The following is a 17,235-nucleotide window of genomic DNA, read 5'->3' on the forward strand; positions in this document are numbered from 1 at the left end:
GTTCTTCACTTCTTCTTCCTACTGTTGGCACGAGAATCCCTCTCAAAGGGGAAGACTCGGAGTAGGAGCTGAAGCCAAAGAAGCCGATGCAGAGCTGGACCAATATCTCTTATAGGGCCAGTTTCGTTTATCTGAATGCAGAATGTATACAATTGATCATTGAGGAAACTTGGAATGAAACTCCAAGGAATTTGAAAGCTCCTGCCTACTGCTTTAGCCGAAGACTAATACTAGTAGCAGTAGCAATTCAGCCATTGATAACTTACAGTAACAGTACCTGCATTTATGAAGGCCACTAGTGGTTGGGATAGGTTTTTAGGTTTGAACCTGAACCAGAAAGCGATAAAGTCCTTAGACCCATCCGAATTTTAATGCACCATTCTTGTAGGTGTTGATACAAAGCGCTTAATTATACGTGAGTGTTCTAGCATTTATACAAGTTGGGCAAGTGGGTATCTGGTCGTATTCTGCAGCTTGCAGCTCTGTGTCGAATTTACCTTTGATTTGTGCGTGGCACTTACTGTTTGGATATGTTGATGGGGATAAGGGGGTTTGAAGGTTACAATTTTTAAACCTGCATGTTTTGCATGTGCATCCAGATTCCAGATAACTTTAAAATTTTAAATGTCACATCCAGAACAATATCATCTTTCGAAGATATCATGCAAACAAAACCACGATATTATCATCTAGTCACAAGATTTTAATCCATGTTTTGCTAGTGTATCCAGACTCCTGAGATTATACAGCCGATGCTCGCTATCCCAATGGTCAGTGCATGGCTATGGTTTGATGATGAGTCGGTCACCGCCATTGGTGCAAATAAGGTCTGGCACGACCAGGCGAATGAACTCTATACAACGGAGTATAGGGAAGTAATCCTTGAGTATAGTCAAATCGTCGATAACTAACTCCTCTTCGGAGGCCCATCTCATGTATGCAATTTGTGGGGTTACAACTTATAAGCAAGTCAGGCCCCAAAAGGATGTTAGCGAGGAGAATATACGTACCTACAATGGAGAATAAAGAATATAAGGGCTCCACAGACCAAGTTATAAACAACTAGAAAAAATGGTTTTCAAGGGGCAAGTATCTACGTCTGCACTTCTTCTGCTTTAGATATTAGCTTGCCAGCTTGCTTTTATACGAATCATGACTGTTTCAATGTTCTTCCTCCTTTATGGTCATTTTGTGGTCCAACACAGCGGATGTATCATGTTTTAATTTTGACGTTGCGACCGCTATAGGGTAAGATCATCAATGCTGTGTCATAAATCTTACCCAGTTGTTGAACCCAGAATACTGTTGGTGCACCGCTTGCGGGTTCAGCAAGGCTGAACTGCTTGCTTTAACAAGAGGTTAAGGAACGTTCTTTCCTTCTTTTTTTAGTATTTTCTTTTTGGCTGGATCAGATCGATCCTTCCAGGGATTTGCTTCCTTTTAATAAACCGACAATTCAACAAAAGGGTTGGTCAATGATGTTAAAGTTTGATTTTTTTTTTTTTTTTGCATAATTTGAAAGTTCCCGGGGACTGAAGATTACCCAAAAAAAGAAAAAGAGAGAAGTTTACGATACTTTGGAAAAGTTAAAAGTCAGCTGAGCTGAAGAGTCTCATTGGAGGGGAGGTTTCGTACGTTCTCCTTAGGTAACCCATCAATTCCTGTTGTAAAATTCAAAATAATGTTCTCTTTTATTTTTATTATATCCTGATTGAATATATGGAGCAGAAATTGAACACTTAATTACTTCATGTAAATGAAATTAAGACTTTAAACTTGTTGCTAGTTCTCTATGGAGGACACTGGTCTGCACAGATCTGAGAGGCAAAACAAAGAAGAGTAAATAAATGGATGAAAAAGATCTAGAGCAGAAACAACCCTATGATGGAGGAAAATATTCCTTGGCTCATGAACTAAACAAACCGTCTCAGATTTTGTTCTCTTGGTTTTCTTAAGGACATCAAGTATTCCTTTCTAAAATTCGTGGTGGGGATAGCACTGTCTGTTCATGGGTAGCAATGCCATGTTCTAGGGTTATTTTCCTAATGCTCCTCTGGTTTAGCTTAAGTTGTCCTAAGCAAGCACAGGTTTCCAATGAGACAAGATTCTTCACTATACAAGGAAAGGCAACATAATCATATGCAACCAACAGAGAATATAATTTATTTTCATTATTTATTCCCTCAATTCTTAATTACATTTGATACTGATAAATGTAAAGATTGGAAGAGACCAAAAAAGGAGAAACAAAAACAGAAAGACAAATATCAAACCACCACCCCCCCCCGGGCCCCCCCCGCCCCGCCCCGCGACAACTGCACCATGTCCATCAAATTTCATCCTCTAACTGCACAATAAAATCTTCAACCCAAAAGGCAACTGTCAAGACATCTTAAAAAACAAAAAAAAAAAGGAAATTAAATTGGAAGCACTGCAGACACTAAAAAAGGGAACCAATGCTTCGTTACTGAACCCTTGAATGAATTCCTAACACAAGCAGATAGAATTCTCCACTGTATTTTCTGTTGGTGAGGTATCATCTCTGTTGGCAGAGTTCTTGGGAACCCACCAAACTCTTATGCTTTTATCAAGGCTTCCACTATAGAGCAAGAACCCACCACCAACATTCCTGGTTGATGCCTGCAAACACTTGATTGGACCTTCATGGCCGCTTATGACCCCAACTTTAATGAGCTCACCATAAGCCTCTCTTTTCCATATACCAATACTCTTATCAGCAGAGCCACTGCACAAAATTTCCCCCATCAGGCTCATACACAGAACAGCCATTTGATGTGCTTTTGTCTCACGTGCCACCTTCCAACTCAACAAATTCCCACTCCCCTCCCACGCCATCACATACCCGTCTGATCCCCCTCCATAAACCCACCTTCCATCCTCAGAAACGATAACCGAATTAAGTGAAACGTCCTTGTGACCTTCCAAAATCCCTTTCAGAGAATGTGAGCCCTTCCCCTCCTTTCCCCAAGCTTTAATCTTCCCATCCGCGGAAGCCGAATACACAATTCCATTACTTGCCATCAACCCATTAATTGCATCGTCATGGGCTTTAATCGATTCCAAGCACTTCAAATCTGATAGCCTCCACACCTTGAGTGTCTTATCCCACGACCCCGAGTAAATCAACCCATTATGGACCGTTAAGCAAGAGATACTATCGGCGTGTTCAATCCACAACTTTTTATGGTGTCGCCGAGTTTGGACATAATTACTTTGCTTCATGAACTTCCCCAAATAATCCTTAGTCGTTGGGAGGGTGTCAACAAGCCTGAATATATTCTCTGACCTCCTCGACACCTTCCAAACTCTAATCCTACTATCTTGGTGCGCTGTAAAGACCTGGTTTCCAACCGTTACTAGCGCTTTCACCGAGCCATCTCCTTGTCCAAACTTTGTGAATATCTTCAAATCCGGCTGCTGCCAGACTATGATATCCTTGCCTTGTGAAGCACTCAATATGAACTCGCCGCATAGGGCCAAGCAAGAAACTGAGCCAATATGGCCTGAAAGAATCGCCAAAGATCGATAAGAGTATGACCCAGAAAGAGTTATACAAGATAACTGATACTTGACATCGTGGAGCTCAAAACGGAGGGATGTTGCCGAGCTATCATCGGCCTCACTGCTGGCACTGCACGTACTGCTGGTGCCGCTTGCCGCAGACAGTAACGGGGTTGAAGGTTTGGTTTCTGAAACTGCAAGATCAACCATTGGATGAATCTGTTTTTCCTCTCTCTCCGAGTATATTCTGGAAAAGGGTACGTGAGAAAGAGAGAGAGACCACAAAGAAAGATGAAGGGGGAGCGGAGATGTAAGAGGAAAATTTAGAGGGGGGTGACGGATTTCTGTTGGAAAAGTATTTGGTACTGTATATTTAAATAGGGGAGGGAGTGAGGGGGTTACAACGGCTACTTTGACGAATAAGAAATTCATGTAAGGTGGGTTTACCAGAGGGTCCACCACGCCTTTTTCCTTCAATGGAGGATTGAGCTGTTGGTGGTATTTTTTTTCTTTTTTTAAGAGTGTTGGTGATATTTTTCTATCATAGCTTTCCGTTGGCCAATTATAGCAGGCCAAATCAGGAGGATGCCTAGGATGTCTCTCTAGGACTTTGGCTCCTGTCCGATACGTCTATCCATACAAAATATAAATTGGGATCCACTCCTTTTTTCTAATTTAAAAATAAATAAATTTATTGGTTAAAAATGACAAATACAGATAACTTTTTACAATATATTACATAATTATATTTAAAAATAAAGGATATTTTTATAAAATATCTTGTAAAAATAACATCTAGCATACAAATCTAATTCGAACAACCACTCAATTATTTGCATAAGTTATCATTGTAAACATATATATTTTTTTGAAGCGTAAGAGATAGTATTTATAAAATTTCAAGAGAATTGAAATAAGATGATCATAAATGATATAATAGAACATGAAGGCCGGTGCCAAATTAGACCTCCATTTTGAAGGTTGTCGGTGATGCGAATTAGTCCACAGGCATTTAGCAATATTTAAGCAAATTTTGAATTAGATTGAATATTCTTTAATACATACGTACGAAGTTTCGCTTGTGCTGGTTGTAACACCAAGCTATTGGCTAAAAACATGTGTCATGAGGGGTCGGCCGGATAAAAAAAAGAAAGAAAGGGAAGGGAATTAAAGTGCTTTTAGTTAATTAAATAGGATTTGGTAGCATGTTAATTTTCATTAGCTCACGTGAATCTCATCATGATTAACACTCGAATCACGATGTATTTTTTTACCTAATTATTGTTTCCTCCCACTGAGTCACAGAGGATAACCCTAGGCCGAACGAATTTCTACTTTCCCAGATTATTTATATATATGTAGAGAGAGAGAGAGAGATGCATGATTTGAGACATGTTAATATATATTATAATCTAATCTAAAGGCTTTAGGTACAATGCATAGAACACCAGCTTTGATTATTGGCAGCAGTACTATATATGTAAGAATATTAGTATACTATATATATATATATAACACATTAAGGTTGTTCTTTTGCTCCAACATTCAAAGAGTGAAAGTGGTCGGCTAAGAGTATAATATTATGATATGTTTGTCTTTAACAATAGCCTCCAAGCTCTAGAATATTAGCTCCTTCGTGCTCAACTCTTTCCTTTCATGATGGCCCCCCTTCACTTTTCACATGGAAGAATTGTGTTCCCCAAGAAAAATTGGAGCTCGAAGTTACTACGAAATTAAGGGTACTGTAATATTTAAAAACAGCAAAAGAGAGAGAGGTTCTTCTTCTTCTTTTTTTAAATTATTATTGAATCTTTTTTTGTTTGTCATGGAAAGGGTCGACCAGACATGCTGTACAGATTTTGAATACCTTAAGGTGCAATGCAAGCCAATATAGGTGCAAGGAGCATGCCGGTGGAAGAAAAAGGAAAAAGTAATGAGAGGGGCGGTTGAGTTTTGCAGATTCTACTGCCAAATAAAATTGGATTTAGGTTCGGTTTGTGCTATTTGTAAAGATAACATTCAAATAAATGTCAGCAATATTCTTCATAATGATCATAGCAAACTTAACAGTGAAACTTATTCATAACTCGGTGTTACTTTTAAGCTTAATTAATGTGACATTGAAACCAAGAGAACTGAGTCTCTCTGGCGTTTATGTACGTACGTATTTACTGTTTACATATAATGTCTGTTAGTTTCATCTTCTTTTCCTGCAGACACGTACATATATAAGCTTAGAAGAGTTCGTTGCATATGTAGTTTTTTGAGTTCAATCCTCTCTAAGTACGGGATATATGCAATGATTTTCTTTTTCATTGGATGTATATCAAACTTTGTAGTTGGGTTTGGAAGCAAAGCTAGTTGCATGGGCTAAATTGTCTCATCTCCTATCATATTTCTGCAGTTGCTGGGTTTGATGGCTTTTCTCGCAGTGTTTTTCAAGGCAGCATGGAAATTGAAATGGAATTAATGAATTGAAGAACAACGTCGTCAAGCCTGGCTTTCAACAAACTTGTACTTGAAGCCTGAAGACCTGCTATGATCTTTTTCAGGCGTTGCAACTTAAAAGAAGGTTCTATTAAACGATCATTTTGGTAGTGAAATATGTAACGGATCATCAATCATTAATGAGACTTTGAATGCTTTGGATCGAGGAACCAAATCCATTAATTAATGCTTTGGATCGTTCACAATCTTCTCACCGGCCACCAGATACATGATACTTAATATGGACGTACGTTACATTCATTAACTTCATTAAGATCACGAAATCTTCAGTGGATTAATCATGATCCTTTGCGTATCATTAGGGATCTTAATTATTATTAATTTGTTGTCATTAGCAGCTTGTGCTGATCATAACTACATCTAGACAGGGCTAAACGAATAGCAACAGATCACTGCATGGGGTTCTTCAAGGCCTACGAATTCGATCCACTCCAAAGGCTCCTTTGATAGCAAAACTCAAATTCCATAGAATTGGATGGATGTTTATTTACTTTAAGTAATTTTTATTAGTAAGGATAGTTGTCCTCAGTGATACAACAATTACAACGACCTTGAAGCATAGGCTATCCAAATTTATTGATCTACTTCTGCTTGCATAACAACACATAAGTAGTTATACATTTGCAGACACTACATGATCTTGATCATCCAGCTTCATGCAGGGGGAACTGAGAAACCTGCAACGTCAAAATGTGACATGAATTCATTCCCAACTGCGCGCCAAATTTAATGGAAGAAAAGGAAAACATATAATTTATAAAGAAAATAATATTAATAATTATGATCCAAATTAATGAACTAGCTAGGGAGTAATAATTTTTCTTACTTCCACACTGGATCCCCGGGAGGAGTGGCATGCCACAGTACTTCGCTGCATAGACAAATTTCCCCATGTCAATCACCTGCTCGATTTCCTTGGTGATATGCTCGCACGTGCATGGAACGTCCAAAGTCAAGAAAACACTGCAGCACGCTGGAGACGGGTTCGACCTTGCCATATTCTTTTCAAGGAAAATACCACAGTAAATTTTTAATGCCTGCAGATCCTCTATGCAACCAGCAACCATGTTGCTGTTGTTATTGGACATCAGAATCCCAAGGATGGCAAAGATAGCCAAAAGCAAGCTATTGGTGTTCAAACCTGTCATCTCTCTTTCTGTTCTTTCACTTAGCGCTCTCACTCTCTCTCTCTCTCTCTGGATGTGAATTTGTTGGGGGTGTTGAGTGGTTTATATAGGGGTTTTGGGAGAGGTGTTAAGGTAATACTTTGGATTTGGGCCTGAAATTGGGTTCCTTCGTTGCAAAAACATGCGTTAAAGTGTTGGTGTAAATGAGCTGCATGTGAACCACAACCTTTTTAGATCTTCCTGCTAAAAGACAAGCAAAAAGTAAATTTGATAGGTTACAGGAAGATCAGGCCGATCGAGCCATGGCACATGGTGTGAGTACAGAACGTTAAAAACCCTGTGCCAATGATCTAAAAAGACATTGTAACGGGTAGCTCAACATAAAAATCCCATTCTTGTATATATATGTAAGAGGCAAATGTATAAGAAGGATGTGTAATTGGAGTTCGTAGCATTAACTAAATAAGAATCTCTGTTTTTTTTTTTTCGCTCTGCTTTTTAAGAACAAAATGTTATTTTGGCTGTTCAATAAACCACTGATCAACTCATTATATTTACAGTCTTCTCAATATATATGTATCTATTATGGTTCCATTCATTAACTTCAAAATGAGTACTGTTGTATAGCACGGAATTAAGATCACTAAATTTCCAGTGGGCTAATCATGATTACGGGTCATTAATTTATGGGTATGGATATTAATTTGTTATCATTAACTCATGTTGATAGCTACCATATATGGGCTAAATGAGTTTGCACATACATGGATTAGCTACTACCATTAGCTCATGTTGGCAAACGTGACTGTGCGGATCATTTATGACGAAGAAGATGAGCTTCAAAAGAGCATGAAAGTTCGAGTCCTCTTCAAGGCCTAAGAATTTCGATACAACTCCATGCACAGACCCCTTAGATAGCAAAATTTAAATTCCATAGAATTGGATGCATGCTTATTTACTTCAAGTAGTTTTTCATTATGGTAAGGATAGTTGTTCTTAGTGATACAACAACAATGAAGCTCTTATAGCCTATAGGCTATCCAAATTTATTCTATTTCTGCATGCATAACAACACGTAAGTTATACATTTGCAGACACTACATCTTGATCATCCAGCTTCATGGGGGAACTGTGTAACCTGCAACAAAATGTAACATGAATTCATTTCCAACTGCCGAATTTAATGGAGGAAAAGGAAAACATAGTTTATAAAGAAAAGGTTCTTAATTAAAGATCTTAATGATTATGATCCAAATGATCTAAGGAGTAAGAATTTTTCTTACTTCCACACTGGGTCCCTGCGGGGAGTGCCCTGCCACAGTACTTTGCTACAAAGACTACTTTCTCCATGTCAACCACTTGCTCAACCTCCTTGGTGATATGCTTGCACGCGCATGGAATGTCCACAGTCTGGATAACACTGCAGCAGCCTGGGGAGGGGTTCGACTTTGGCAAGTTCTTTTGAACGAACATAGCACATTGAGTTATCAAACCCTGCAGATCACCTTGGCAAGCTGCTTGGCCAGCAACCATGTTGCTGTTGTCATTGGACATCAGAATCCCAAGGATGGCAAAGACAGCCAAAAGCAAGATATTGGTATTGAAAACTGTCATCTCTCTTTCTGTTCTTTCACTTAGTTCTATCTCTTTCTCTCTTAATTGGATGTGAATCTGTGGGGGTTGGTGAGTGGTTTATATAGGGGTTTTGAGGGAGGTGTTAAGGTGACACTTTGCATTTAGGCCTGGAATTGTGTTCATTTATTGCAGAAACATGCATTAGGGTGTTGGTGTAAATGGGTTGCATGTGAACCCAACATGTTTATTCGTGCTAAAATACAAGCAAAAAAGTAAGTTTGATCGGTTAGTGGAAGATATTCCACGGCATAAGGCCAGTGTGACAGAACGTTGAAAACCAGCTTGTGCCAATCATCTGAAAGACGTTGTTAACGGGTATATATATATATATATATATATATATATAAATTCCCTCTTCTTCTTTTGAATGATATAAGAATATTCAAAATAAATAAATAACTGTATGTAGTTGAATTCATAGGAAGGACATTTATAATTTTTCTTTTTATTTATTTATTTTGCATTCGAGACTCTCAAAATTTAAAATTAGTGCCTTAAATTTTCTATATTTTCTAATTTACATCCTCAATTAAAATTTTATCTTAAAAACAAATGAAAAATTAATGGCATGATGCAATCTTTTTTTTGTTCAACACATGGTGCAATCTTAAAAGGAATTTTGGAACTAATTTTCCCTTGATAACCTTTTCTCGTGTCGTTTTATTTACAATCTCCAAACGACAATGCGTGGAGGCTGGCCAAACAAAACGATGTCGCCATTCAAAAACTCCCGAACCCAGAACGCCTGAGCGCCATTTTGTAACTTCGTTCTTCTTCCTGCTCTGCTTCTTCAATCTCTGAAAAAGCCCTAAAACCTTTACTGGAAACCCTAGAAATTAGTGCTTGGAATGGACATGCAGAGGCGCGTGGCGGTGTGCACTGAGAACGAGGGCCTTGTGGCGTACATGTGGAGCAAGAGGCAGGAGCTTGCGGAGAAGCCCAAAGGGATCTCCGAGAACGTTGACATGACTCTTTCAAAGGCTTACTCCAATATGTGCAACTCCAAAACCCCAATCAAGTCCCTCAAAGACCTCTCTCAGATCAAGTGAAGTACCATTTTAGTCTCCAAAAAAAAAAAAAAAGAAAAAAAGAAAAAAAGAAGAAGCTCAATTTACTGGGAAAAGAATGCTGATCGCATGTCATTTGCTGGAAAAAAAAAATTTGGGATTATTTTATCGAGTTATTTTTTTCTTTTTTTGGGTAAATAGAGAAGTGGGTAATTTTTTCGATAAGGCGCTGTTTGGTTACGAATTCTCATTATCTAGCGAGGGAAAGTCCTGTTATTGGGTGTACGTAGGAATTTTGTAGTTTCTTTTTAACAAATTTAATATTAAAACAAAACAAAACAAGCCAAAGGCCTGAAGTTTACTGTAGAAAGTTTCTTTCTTTAGTCAATGTGTGGTAATCCTAATACGGAATCTTCTTTTACTTTGGCTGCTGAGAGTGTCGGAAATGGAAAAAAGCTTGGGATTTTTGGCGTAAAAGATGGAGAGAAATGCTTCCGCTTAATAGAGGCCAATAAAAGCACCTGTCTACTAACATTTTGATTGTTTTTTTCCAGAAATTTGTGAAACTAAAGAATAAAATGATGCTTCAAGAGCTTGTTTTGGTTTCTTCTGCTAGTTTCCTTTTAATTTATATGCTATTTTATATATACTTCGTAACGGCTCAAATTGTGTTATAGGGGTGTGGGCAAATGGATCCTAAGACTTATGCAAGGGTTTTTTGAGACTGGTTCAGGTGCTTCTGAACCAGAAGACTTATCTAAAGAAGGTAATTTTGCCAATGCCTGGGAATTTGCAATTTGTTCATCGATCGCCATGGAAAATTTCATTGGTAAATCCAGTGTTCATTATTATTGACATTTAGGTAAGAGAAGGAAAGGAACCAAACGTTATGTACCACAAAAGAATTCCGTTGCATATGCCTTGTTGATAGCCCTGTACAGGTAACTGCTGTATAATATTTTGCTTTCTTTAGGCAAATCTTTCACTGAACCAAGAGTTTTAATATATATTTTGCTGCTAGGGGGATTGCAAATGGGAATGAATTTATGCGTAAACAGGAGCTAATTGATGCAGCTGAAGCAAGTGGACTTTCTCGGGTGCCAATTGCGTGCGTTAACTCATTATATTGGTTTCTGATTTGTTTTTCTCAGTAATTTTAGTGGTTCCAACAGTACAATTGAGATTTTTTAGACTGTTCTTGTTCTTAGGCCAGAAAAGGGAAAAGGAAAACCGGGGCAATTTGGAAGTTCTCCAAAGGATTGGTATAGTGGGTGGAACTGCATGAAGACATTGATAACCAAGGGATTAGTTGTTAAATCGAGTTGCCCTGCAAAGTAAGGCTACATTTTGCACATTTCCTATTGATAATTACATCTTTTTGATAATGGGTATAAAAGCTGTTACCTCTATTATTAATTTTTTATAGTAATTGTTAGGATATGTGTTATGAGATGCTTTATCAGTTGGTAGCAACTGTCAATGACGTCAGGCAAGTTAGGATTTATAGTTTAATACAGTTTTGGTAAAATAATATTTTTTATACAAGAAACTTCTGTGTAATCAATTTCCCGGTTATTTTGTTAGAATTCTACAAGCTCTTGAAGTATAGATAATTGTGCATATGATTGCGGTTGGTGGCTGCTGTTTTATGCAGGTACCAATAACCCCTGTTATATTGCAGGTACATGCTAACCCAAGAAGGTCAGGAAGTAGCACATGACTGTCTCATGAGATCTGGTTTGGCTGATCCAGCTGATAGCTTGGCTAATACAGAAGGCTTTTCTGATAAGGGGGCACATGGTATGCCAAATCTGGATTTGGTTCAACTTGACGTGGATATAGATGTGATGCCCGCATCTAGGGGTTTAAGTCAGCAGAAGAAATTACCGATAAAAAAAAGTCAGCAGAAGAAATCAATTGATGTGCCATTTGAATCACTTGAGAGGGTACATGTTCAAATTACTTGAACTCTGAGGTTGAACAATCTAGACTAGGAAGCTATCAACCATTTCAGTTCTTATTATGTTCTTCTCTCTCTCTCTCTCTCTCTCTCTCTCTCTCTCTCTCTCTCTCTCTCTCTCTCTCTCTCATTATATTCTTAAACTTATCCTGGAACCTCTGATTAAGAATTTTGTTGATTAAGAATGAAAAAGCAACCACCAACTGCACCCATATGCACAATTATTTGGTGGCTGCTGGGCATATAGATACTGGAATGATTTTTATTGAAGTATATATCAACTCATGCCTTTCATATTCTTTTTAATTGAGAAAACGTTTTATATGATCTCTTTCTGCTATTTGGAATATAATCCACTTGCTGCCTATGCATATTTGCAAAGACAATTACTTGCTTCAGTTTGTTACTTTCATCTTGTCCTTGATCACATTCATCTTTTCCTTCGTTTAGCTTTTTCTTTTTTTCTTTTTTTAAAGAAAACAGTGAACAATATATTTATGTAACAATATGGAAGATCACGTTTTTCCTTTTTGTGGTAGCAGCACATAATATGTTGACTTGTGCTATTTTGTTTTATTTATTTGTTTCATTTTGTTTTGTTTTTTTTTTTAATTTCTTTTTTATTGTAAAAATACCCTTTACTGTAGTTTATGCGCATGGGATACTCTAAGGATCAAGTTCTTAGTGCTTTCACTGAAGTTTCCAAGAGTTCTCAGACGAAGGAGATCTCATCACTCTGGCCAGCAGTTTTGTGTCGTCTTCGAGAGGACCAAGTTTATGGTTTGTGTTCTGCGTCCCAATCTGTAGGAGAAGATTCTGATAAGATTAAATACCTGCACTAACCCAAATGGTAATAAACGTTGCTTCTATGTTAACAAATGATACTGAGTGTTTGATTCCCTGCATATATGCCAGGTCACAGACATGTTGTTGGAAGTGAGAGTAGACTGACAGATCATTCTCAAGATGACGGTGGGCATATGCCAGAATTATATTCTAATAACACAGCACCAAACTCTTCTACCTTGAGAGAATTATATTCTAATAACACAGCACCAAACTCTTCTACCTTGAGAGCTTGCTCATCATCTTCATGTGTAAGTAAACGATGCTTTCTTTTGCAAACATCTTGCTTCTGAGTCCCAGACGGTTATTATGGCTTCTCAAATATTGCATCTGGGTTTGCATGTAGTAAGCGGCAGGCTTCCTGAACCCTGAGAAAAAGAAAATGGGTAGTTGAGGCCCTCTTCAGATTAGGCCTATTTATGATTCGCAAGATGCTAAAGCCTGATTGTGATGATAATGGTTAGATATGTGGTGATTAAGTCTATTTATGTATGCAAGCCACATGTGCATAAAGTAGTTTGCTCATATGAAACAGATAGCCCGGATTCAAATTTACCTTTCCCTTTGTTCTTGTACATGGTTGATTTACTTAAAGATCGTGAGATTTTAATAATTTAATGCTCAAAATCCTTTTGAATCTCTTAGGATCGTCCTGTGCAAAAGTCAAGGATGGATGGTTTAAAAGGAAATATGAATGTTTTAAGCATGCCACCTCTGAGCTTTGGTGAGAGATTTGAGGATGCATATGAAGTGACCTTGATATTGGATGATCGAGAGCAGTTTGCCACTCAGGGGTCAGTGAACTTCATGCTTTGGGGAATTTTGCCGTGCTTCTTGAAATGGATTATTATTTGTTCTTTAGGCATTAAGTTTGATTTATATTTATCTTTTAAGATATAAGATAGGTGATGTTTGCAATGATTTTGATGAAGTAACTATATATTGGGTTTTAGCTCGCGGTCGAGGAGAATTATCGAGAATATATGTAGTCAATTCAGAATCAAAATAGAGGTTAGTTCTCTTGAATCTTACTACCTATTAGTTCATAATGCTTCTTTGAATATGGATGGGTACGGTTATTGTTTTCTATATCATTGTTAGATTTGGATTATGGAAACCACTATTGAAAGTTTTTCCTATACTCACATACATCATATATACATAGAAAACTCTCTTGAAATTTGTCATAAATGTTGACTCTTCTGCAGGTTAGACGGTTACCAGTTGGAGATGGAATCTGGATAGCTCGCCATAAATATGTTGACAGTGAATACGTACTTGATTTTATTGTTGAAAGGAAGAATGTTGATGATTTACGCTGTTCCATCAGGGATAATCGATATAGGGACCAAAAACTGAGGCTTTTGGTATTTCAAATAACTCAATGCCTTGTATTTCTTTCTTGAAGCTTCCCAGCAGCTGTTATTTCTGGTGATAAAATTTGCTACACACACATACATGGATGGATGGATGGATGCTTTGAGCCTTTGAGAGTCGAAAACTTTTGCTCTTGTGGTCTGTTGGGCATGCTTAAGACTAGAGCATTTGAAGTTCTTTCCTAGTAATTTTAGTATTAGGAATTTGCTACTCTGTCTCATCTTCTGCTTATGGTTATCTTTAATTTATATCATCCTGACTTTTTTGGCTGTTAAATTGCATTTGTAAGAGGTGTGGACTTAAGAAGCTGATATATCTTGTGGAGGGGGACCCAAATTCTTCCGAAGCTGCCGAAAGCATCAAAACAGCGTAAGTGATTTTCTGAAAGTATTTATAGGATCCAGATTTTTTTTAACAATAATATGCATGAGTGTGTTTGTGAATACATGGTTGGCCTATTAATTATACTGGGGTTGTATTTAAGCAATTTGTTTTCTTAATCCACTGTTGTTTTCAGAATTTCAAAACTGAACGTGCAGTTTAATTGCAGTCTGTGTTGCAAGTTTTTAATTACCACATAATCTGTAATGGCAATTGAGTAGATAAGCTTGGAAAGTGAGATGAGATGAGAATTTTGTAAATAGTAGTAAGATAGTTTATGAATAGTAGTGAGATAATTTGGAAGCACATAAGACGAGGGTGGGGGTGTTTACTTGCCATACTAAACTTGTGGTGGGGGAGGGTACTCATGTAAATTTTTTTTTTTTGGCCCCGGGGGGGGGGGGGGGGGGGGTTTCCCTTACCTGATGTTTGGAAAAGAGATGAGATAAGATAAGATGAGAATTTTGAGTTGAAAACTTTTTCCAAACAAGCCCTGGGATGTTTGGAAATAATTTCCTTCTCATCCAGTCTCAGCTCATTACATCACATCTCATTTCTTTTCCACACATCATTCAAATACAAACATTTTCAAACTAATCATTATAACTTTTTCAAACTAATCATTACAACTTTCTCAAACTTTCAAACAAAATATAAAAAACAATGAAACTTTTTCAAATCTCAAAACAAAAATAATATTAAAAAAATTATATTCTAACAATATTTTAATTTTATAATATTTTCTATTCAACTTTTTCTCTCATTTTCCAAAACCCAATAAATACTTAACTCAAACTATCTTGCTACTCACAAAATTCTCATCTCATCTCATTTCGCAAGCATCAATATGTATGTTTTTGCTTCTCATTTTGAGCAATTAGCATTATTGGTTCTGTTGATTTTTGGAATCTCTTCTACATAAATTGGCAAGGATTTTTTAGGCATGATTACTGGGCACACACACCACCCCCCCCCCCCCCCCCCCCCCCCCCCCCCTCTTCTCTCTCCCTTTTTCTCTCCGCCCTCGATTGTTTTTGGTTTTTTGGGTGTCATTGATGTGAAGAATTAGTTTCTGATCTGTCTTCAAGTTTTTAATACTGTGCCTTGCAGTTGTTTTACTACAGAGATTCTGGAGGGATTTGATGTGCAGCGAACAACTGGTTTGGCTGATACTCTAAAGAAGTATGGTTATCTTACCCAAGCAATATCTCACTACTATAACTCAGTGTTGCCTGAGGACTGCACTAAGGGCGCAGGAGTATGCCCTCCTTATGATGAGTTTGTCAAAAGGTGCCAAGACCTGGATAAAGTTACAGTCAGCGATGTGTTTGCAATTCAACTCATGCAGGTATAATAAAATGTGAACTTGTGCCTAGAGGTGTGAAATTCTCCTTAATTTTGGTCTTTCTATTTCTGGAGTTCTTGTCCTTAATTTATTGGAACCAAAAATTTGTTCTGAAACTTTAGCAATACGAGAACCATAGAAAAATGGTAAATTTGATTCACGCCTGTTTCATCCCAGGTTTGTTCATCTACAAGTCCTTAAGCACAAATCCCAAATACAACTTGAATTTAAACAAGAAAAATGATAGGTGGACAGGAGGAAACACAAAGCAAATCACGGACAATACACATTTTAGTACTGTTCATAGTACTATTCAAGTTTTCTGTCACAATCAGGTGATTAATTCCATAAATATTCCTTAACTTGTAAATGCAGGTCCCACAAGTTACAGAGGATGTCGCCATTGCTGTTTTGGATTTGTACCCAACACTTCTATCTCTTGCCCGTGCCTACTCTCTTCTTGTTAGTTCCATTTTCCTTGGTTCAAAATTTATACGAGCAAGTTGAATGGGTGCTTTTTAATTTTACTTACTTCTACTCATTCTGGCATCAACACTCTGTTTTGACTAGGAGGGCGACCAAAGTGCACAAGAGGAGATGCTTAGCAGACAGAGTAAAGATGTGATCAGTTTAGTTGCTAGTAAGAATATATTCTACTTAGTCTGGGGCAACTGAGTGTTTTAATCCCCTTGAACTAACAAGGCTTCATGGATCCTGAAGATTGTGTATTTCATGAAGCAAAAGCAATCTGCTTCAAACTTCGAAGAGATTTTGCAATATGCAATGTAAATAAGAGATAGATTGTGTACTGTGTAGGGTTTGCTGAAGAGTTTCTTATGTTGAGCAGTGTTCTGTTTAAATGTTAGGACTTAGACGTTATTTCACATTTTCTATTGAAATGCTCAGAAAAGATAGGCCAATCAATCTTATTCTCTAAGTTTGTTGTATAATCAATATCACTCTTATTACAGCTTGATGGCATAATTAACCTTTAACCATCATTTGAAAAAAATAGAAACCTCTAACCATCAAGATGAAGGGCAAGATTCTAAAACCAACGAGGCTCGCATATTTGTCTTTAGATAAAGAGAAGGTAAATAAAAAAAATTCAGAAAGGAAGTTTGAGACATCAACATAAAATGATTGAGAAATGTTCGGTTTATAAAATGAATTTACAGAAGTAAAACTCATGAACAAATAAATGTAGCTCGTTGTGATACAGAGATTGTGAAGTTCTGTATACTGTAAAGTAAATTTAACATATTATATCTAATCACATCAGTTTGAGTTGTACTTTTATAAGATCTTTTTGTAACTTTGTACTTCTCAAAAAGATTTATCTGGTTTCAAAGCAGAGTTTTGTTGCCATAGCTTTCAAGTAGGAAAAGAGCATTTCTTCAACTTTATGCCCCAAAACATTCTATAGGTTGTGACATATTTTTGTCCAAGCATACACTCTTTGTGTCTTCTATTCCACTATATTCTCGATGACTTTCTTTATTCTTTTTCTTTCTTTTTTTTAAATGA

At 37.2% G+C, this 17,235-nt stretch overlaps 4 protein-coding genes across 10 annotated transcripts; 1 reads left to right on the top strand and 3 right to left on the bottom strand.

The window, feature by feature from the left end:
• Positions 1 to 2,357: 2,357 nt before the first annotated feature.
• Positions 2,358 to 3,954, bottom strand: LOC122292122 (protein JINGUBANG-like). Its single transcript, XM_043100346.1, has one exon. It carries the CDS (start codon positions 3,952 to 3,954, stop codon positions 2,488 to 2,490), a length of 1,467 nt encoding a protein of 488 aa, XP_042956280.1. The 3' UTR covers positions 2,358 to 2,487.
• A 2,562-nt stretch (positions 3,955 to 6,516) lies between these two features.
• LOC122291518 lies at positions 6,517 to 7,236 on the bottom strand. The gene is made up of 2 exons (XM_043099264.1): positions 6,857 to 7,236; positions 6,517 to 6,707 (listed from the first exon to the last, which is right to left on the bottom strand). Exons 1-2 carry the CDS (start codon positions 7,176 to 7,178, stop codon positions 6,685 to 6,687), a joined length of 345 nt encoding a protein of 114 aa, XP_042955198.1. The 5' UTR covers positions 7,179 to 7,236; the 3' UTR covers positions 6,517 to 6,684.
• Positions 7,237 to 8,111: 875 nt separating this feature from the next.
• On the bottom strand, positions 8,112 to 8,831 carry LOC122291516. Its single transcript, XM_043099263.1, has 2 exons — positions 8,441 to 8,831; positions 8,112 to 8,295 (listed from the first exon to the last, which is right to left on the bottom strand). Exons 1-2 carry the CDS (start codon positions 8,769 to 8,771, stop codon positions 8,276 to 8,278), a joined length of 351 nt encoding a protein of 116 aa, XP_042955197.1. The 5' UTR covers positions 8,772 to 8,831; the 3' UTR covers positions 8,112 to 8,275.
• A 646-nt stretch (positions 8,832 to 9,477) lies between these two features.
• On the top strand, positions 9,478 to 16,645 carry LOC122292826 (crossover junction endonuclease MUS81). 7 transcript variants are annotated; one of them, XM_043101356.1, is made up of 16 exons: positions 9,478 to 9,837; positions 10,477 to 10,565; positions 10,662 to 10,740; positions 10,821 to 10,907; positions 11,008 to 11,133; positions 11,481 to 11,681; positions 11,712 to 11,745; positions 12,407 to 12,539; positions 12,675 to 12,856; positions 13,251 to 13,399; positions 13,538 to 13,616; positions 13,814 to 13,972; positions 14,272 to 14,351; positions 15,474 to 15,711; positions 16,084 to 16,170; positions 16,279 to 16,645. In XM_043101356.1, exons 1-16 carry the CDS (start codon positions 9,641 to 9,643, stop codon positions 16,381 to 16,383), a joined length of 2,025 nt encoding a protein of 674 aa, XP_042957290.1. In that variant the 5' UTR covers positions 9,478 to 9,640; the 3' UTR covers positions 16,384 to 16,645. The 7 variants fall into 7 exon arrangements, with proteins under 7 accessions (XP_042957290.1, XP_042957288.1, XP_042957292.1 ...); XM_043101354.1 differs by having other exon boundaries at positions 11,481 to 11,745; XM_043101355.1 differs by having other exon boundaries at positions 9,479 to 9,837; positions 11,481 to 11,745; positions 13,559 to 13,616.
• The last annotated feature ends 590 nt before the right edge of the window (positions 16,646 to 17,235 follow it).

The sequence above is a fragment of the Carya illinoinensis genome, chromosome 13 (genome assembly GCF_018687715.1).
Source record: "Carya illinoinensis cultivar Pawnee chromosome 13, C.illinoinensisPawnee_v1, whole genome shotgun sequence".
NCBI lineage: Eukaryota > Viridiplantae > Streptophyta > Magnoliopsida > Fagales > Juglandaceae > Carya > Carya illinoinensis.

Coding starts and splice junctions, on each gene's coding strand:
- LOC122292122 (XM_043100346.1), bottom strand. CDS start 3,954: ATGAATTTCTTATTCGTCAAAGTAGCCGTTGTAACCCCCTCACTCCCT.
- LOC122291518 (XM_043099264.1), bottom strand. CDS start 7,178: ATGACAGGTTTGAACACCAATAGCTTGCTTTTGGCTATCTTTGCCATC. Junction 6,708..6,856: donor CCCGGGGATCCAGTGTGGAA/GTAAGAAAAATT, acceptor TTGACGTTGCAG/GTTTCTCAGTTCCCCCTGCA.
- LOC122291516 (XM_043099263.1), bottom strand. CDS start 8,771: ATGACAGTTTTCAATACCAATATCTTGCTTTTGGCTGTCTTTGCCATC. Junction 8,296..8,440: donor CGCAGGGACCCAGTGTGGAA/GTAAGAAAAATT, acceptor ATTTTGTTGCAG/GTTACACAGTTCCCCCATGA.
- LOC122292826 (XM_043101354.1), top strand. CDS start 9,641: ATGGACATGCAGAGGCGCGTGGCGGTGTGCACTGAGAACGAGGGCCTT. Junction 10,741..10,820: donor TTGTTGATAGCCCTGTACAG/GTAACTGCTGTA, acceptor TTTTGCTGCTAG/GGGGATTGCAAATGGGAATG. Junction 12,540..12,674: donor TCGAGAGGACCAAGTTTATG/GTTTGTGTTCTG, acceptor CATATATGCCAG/GTCACAGACATGTTGTTGGA.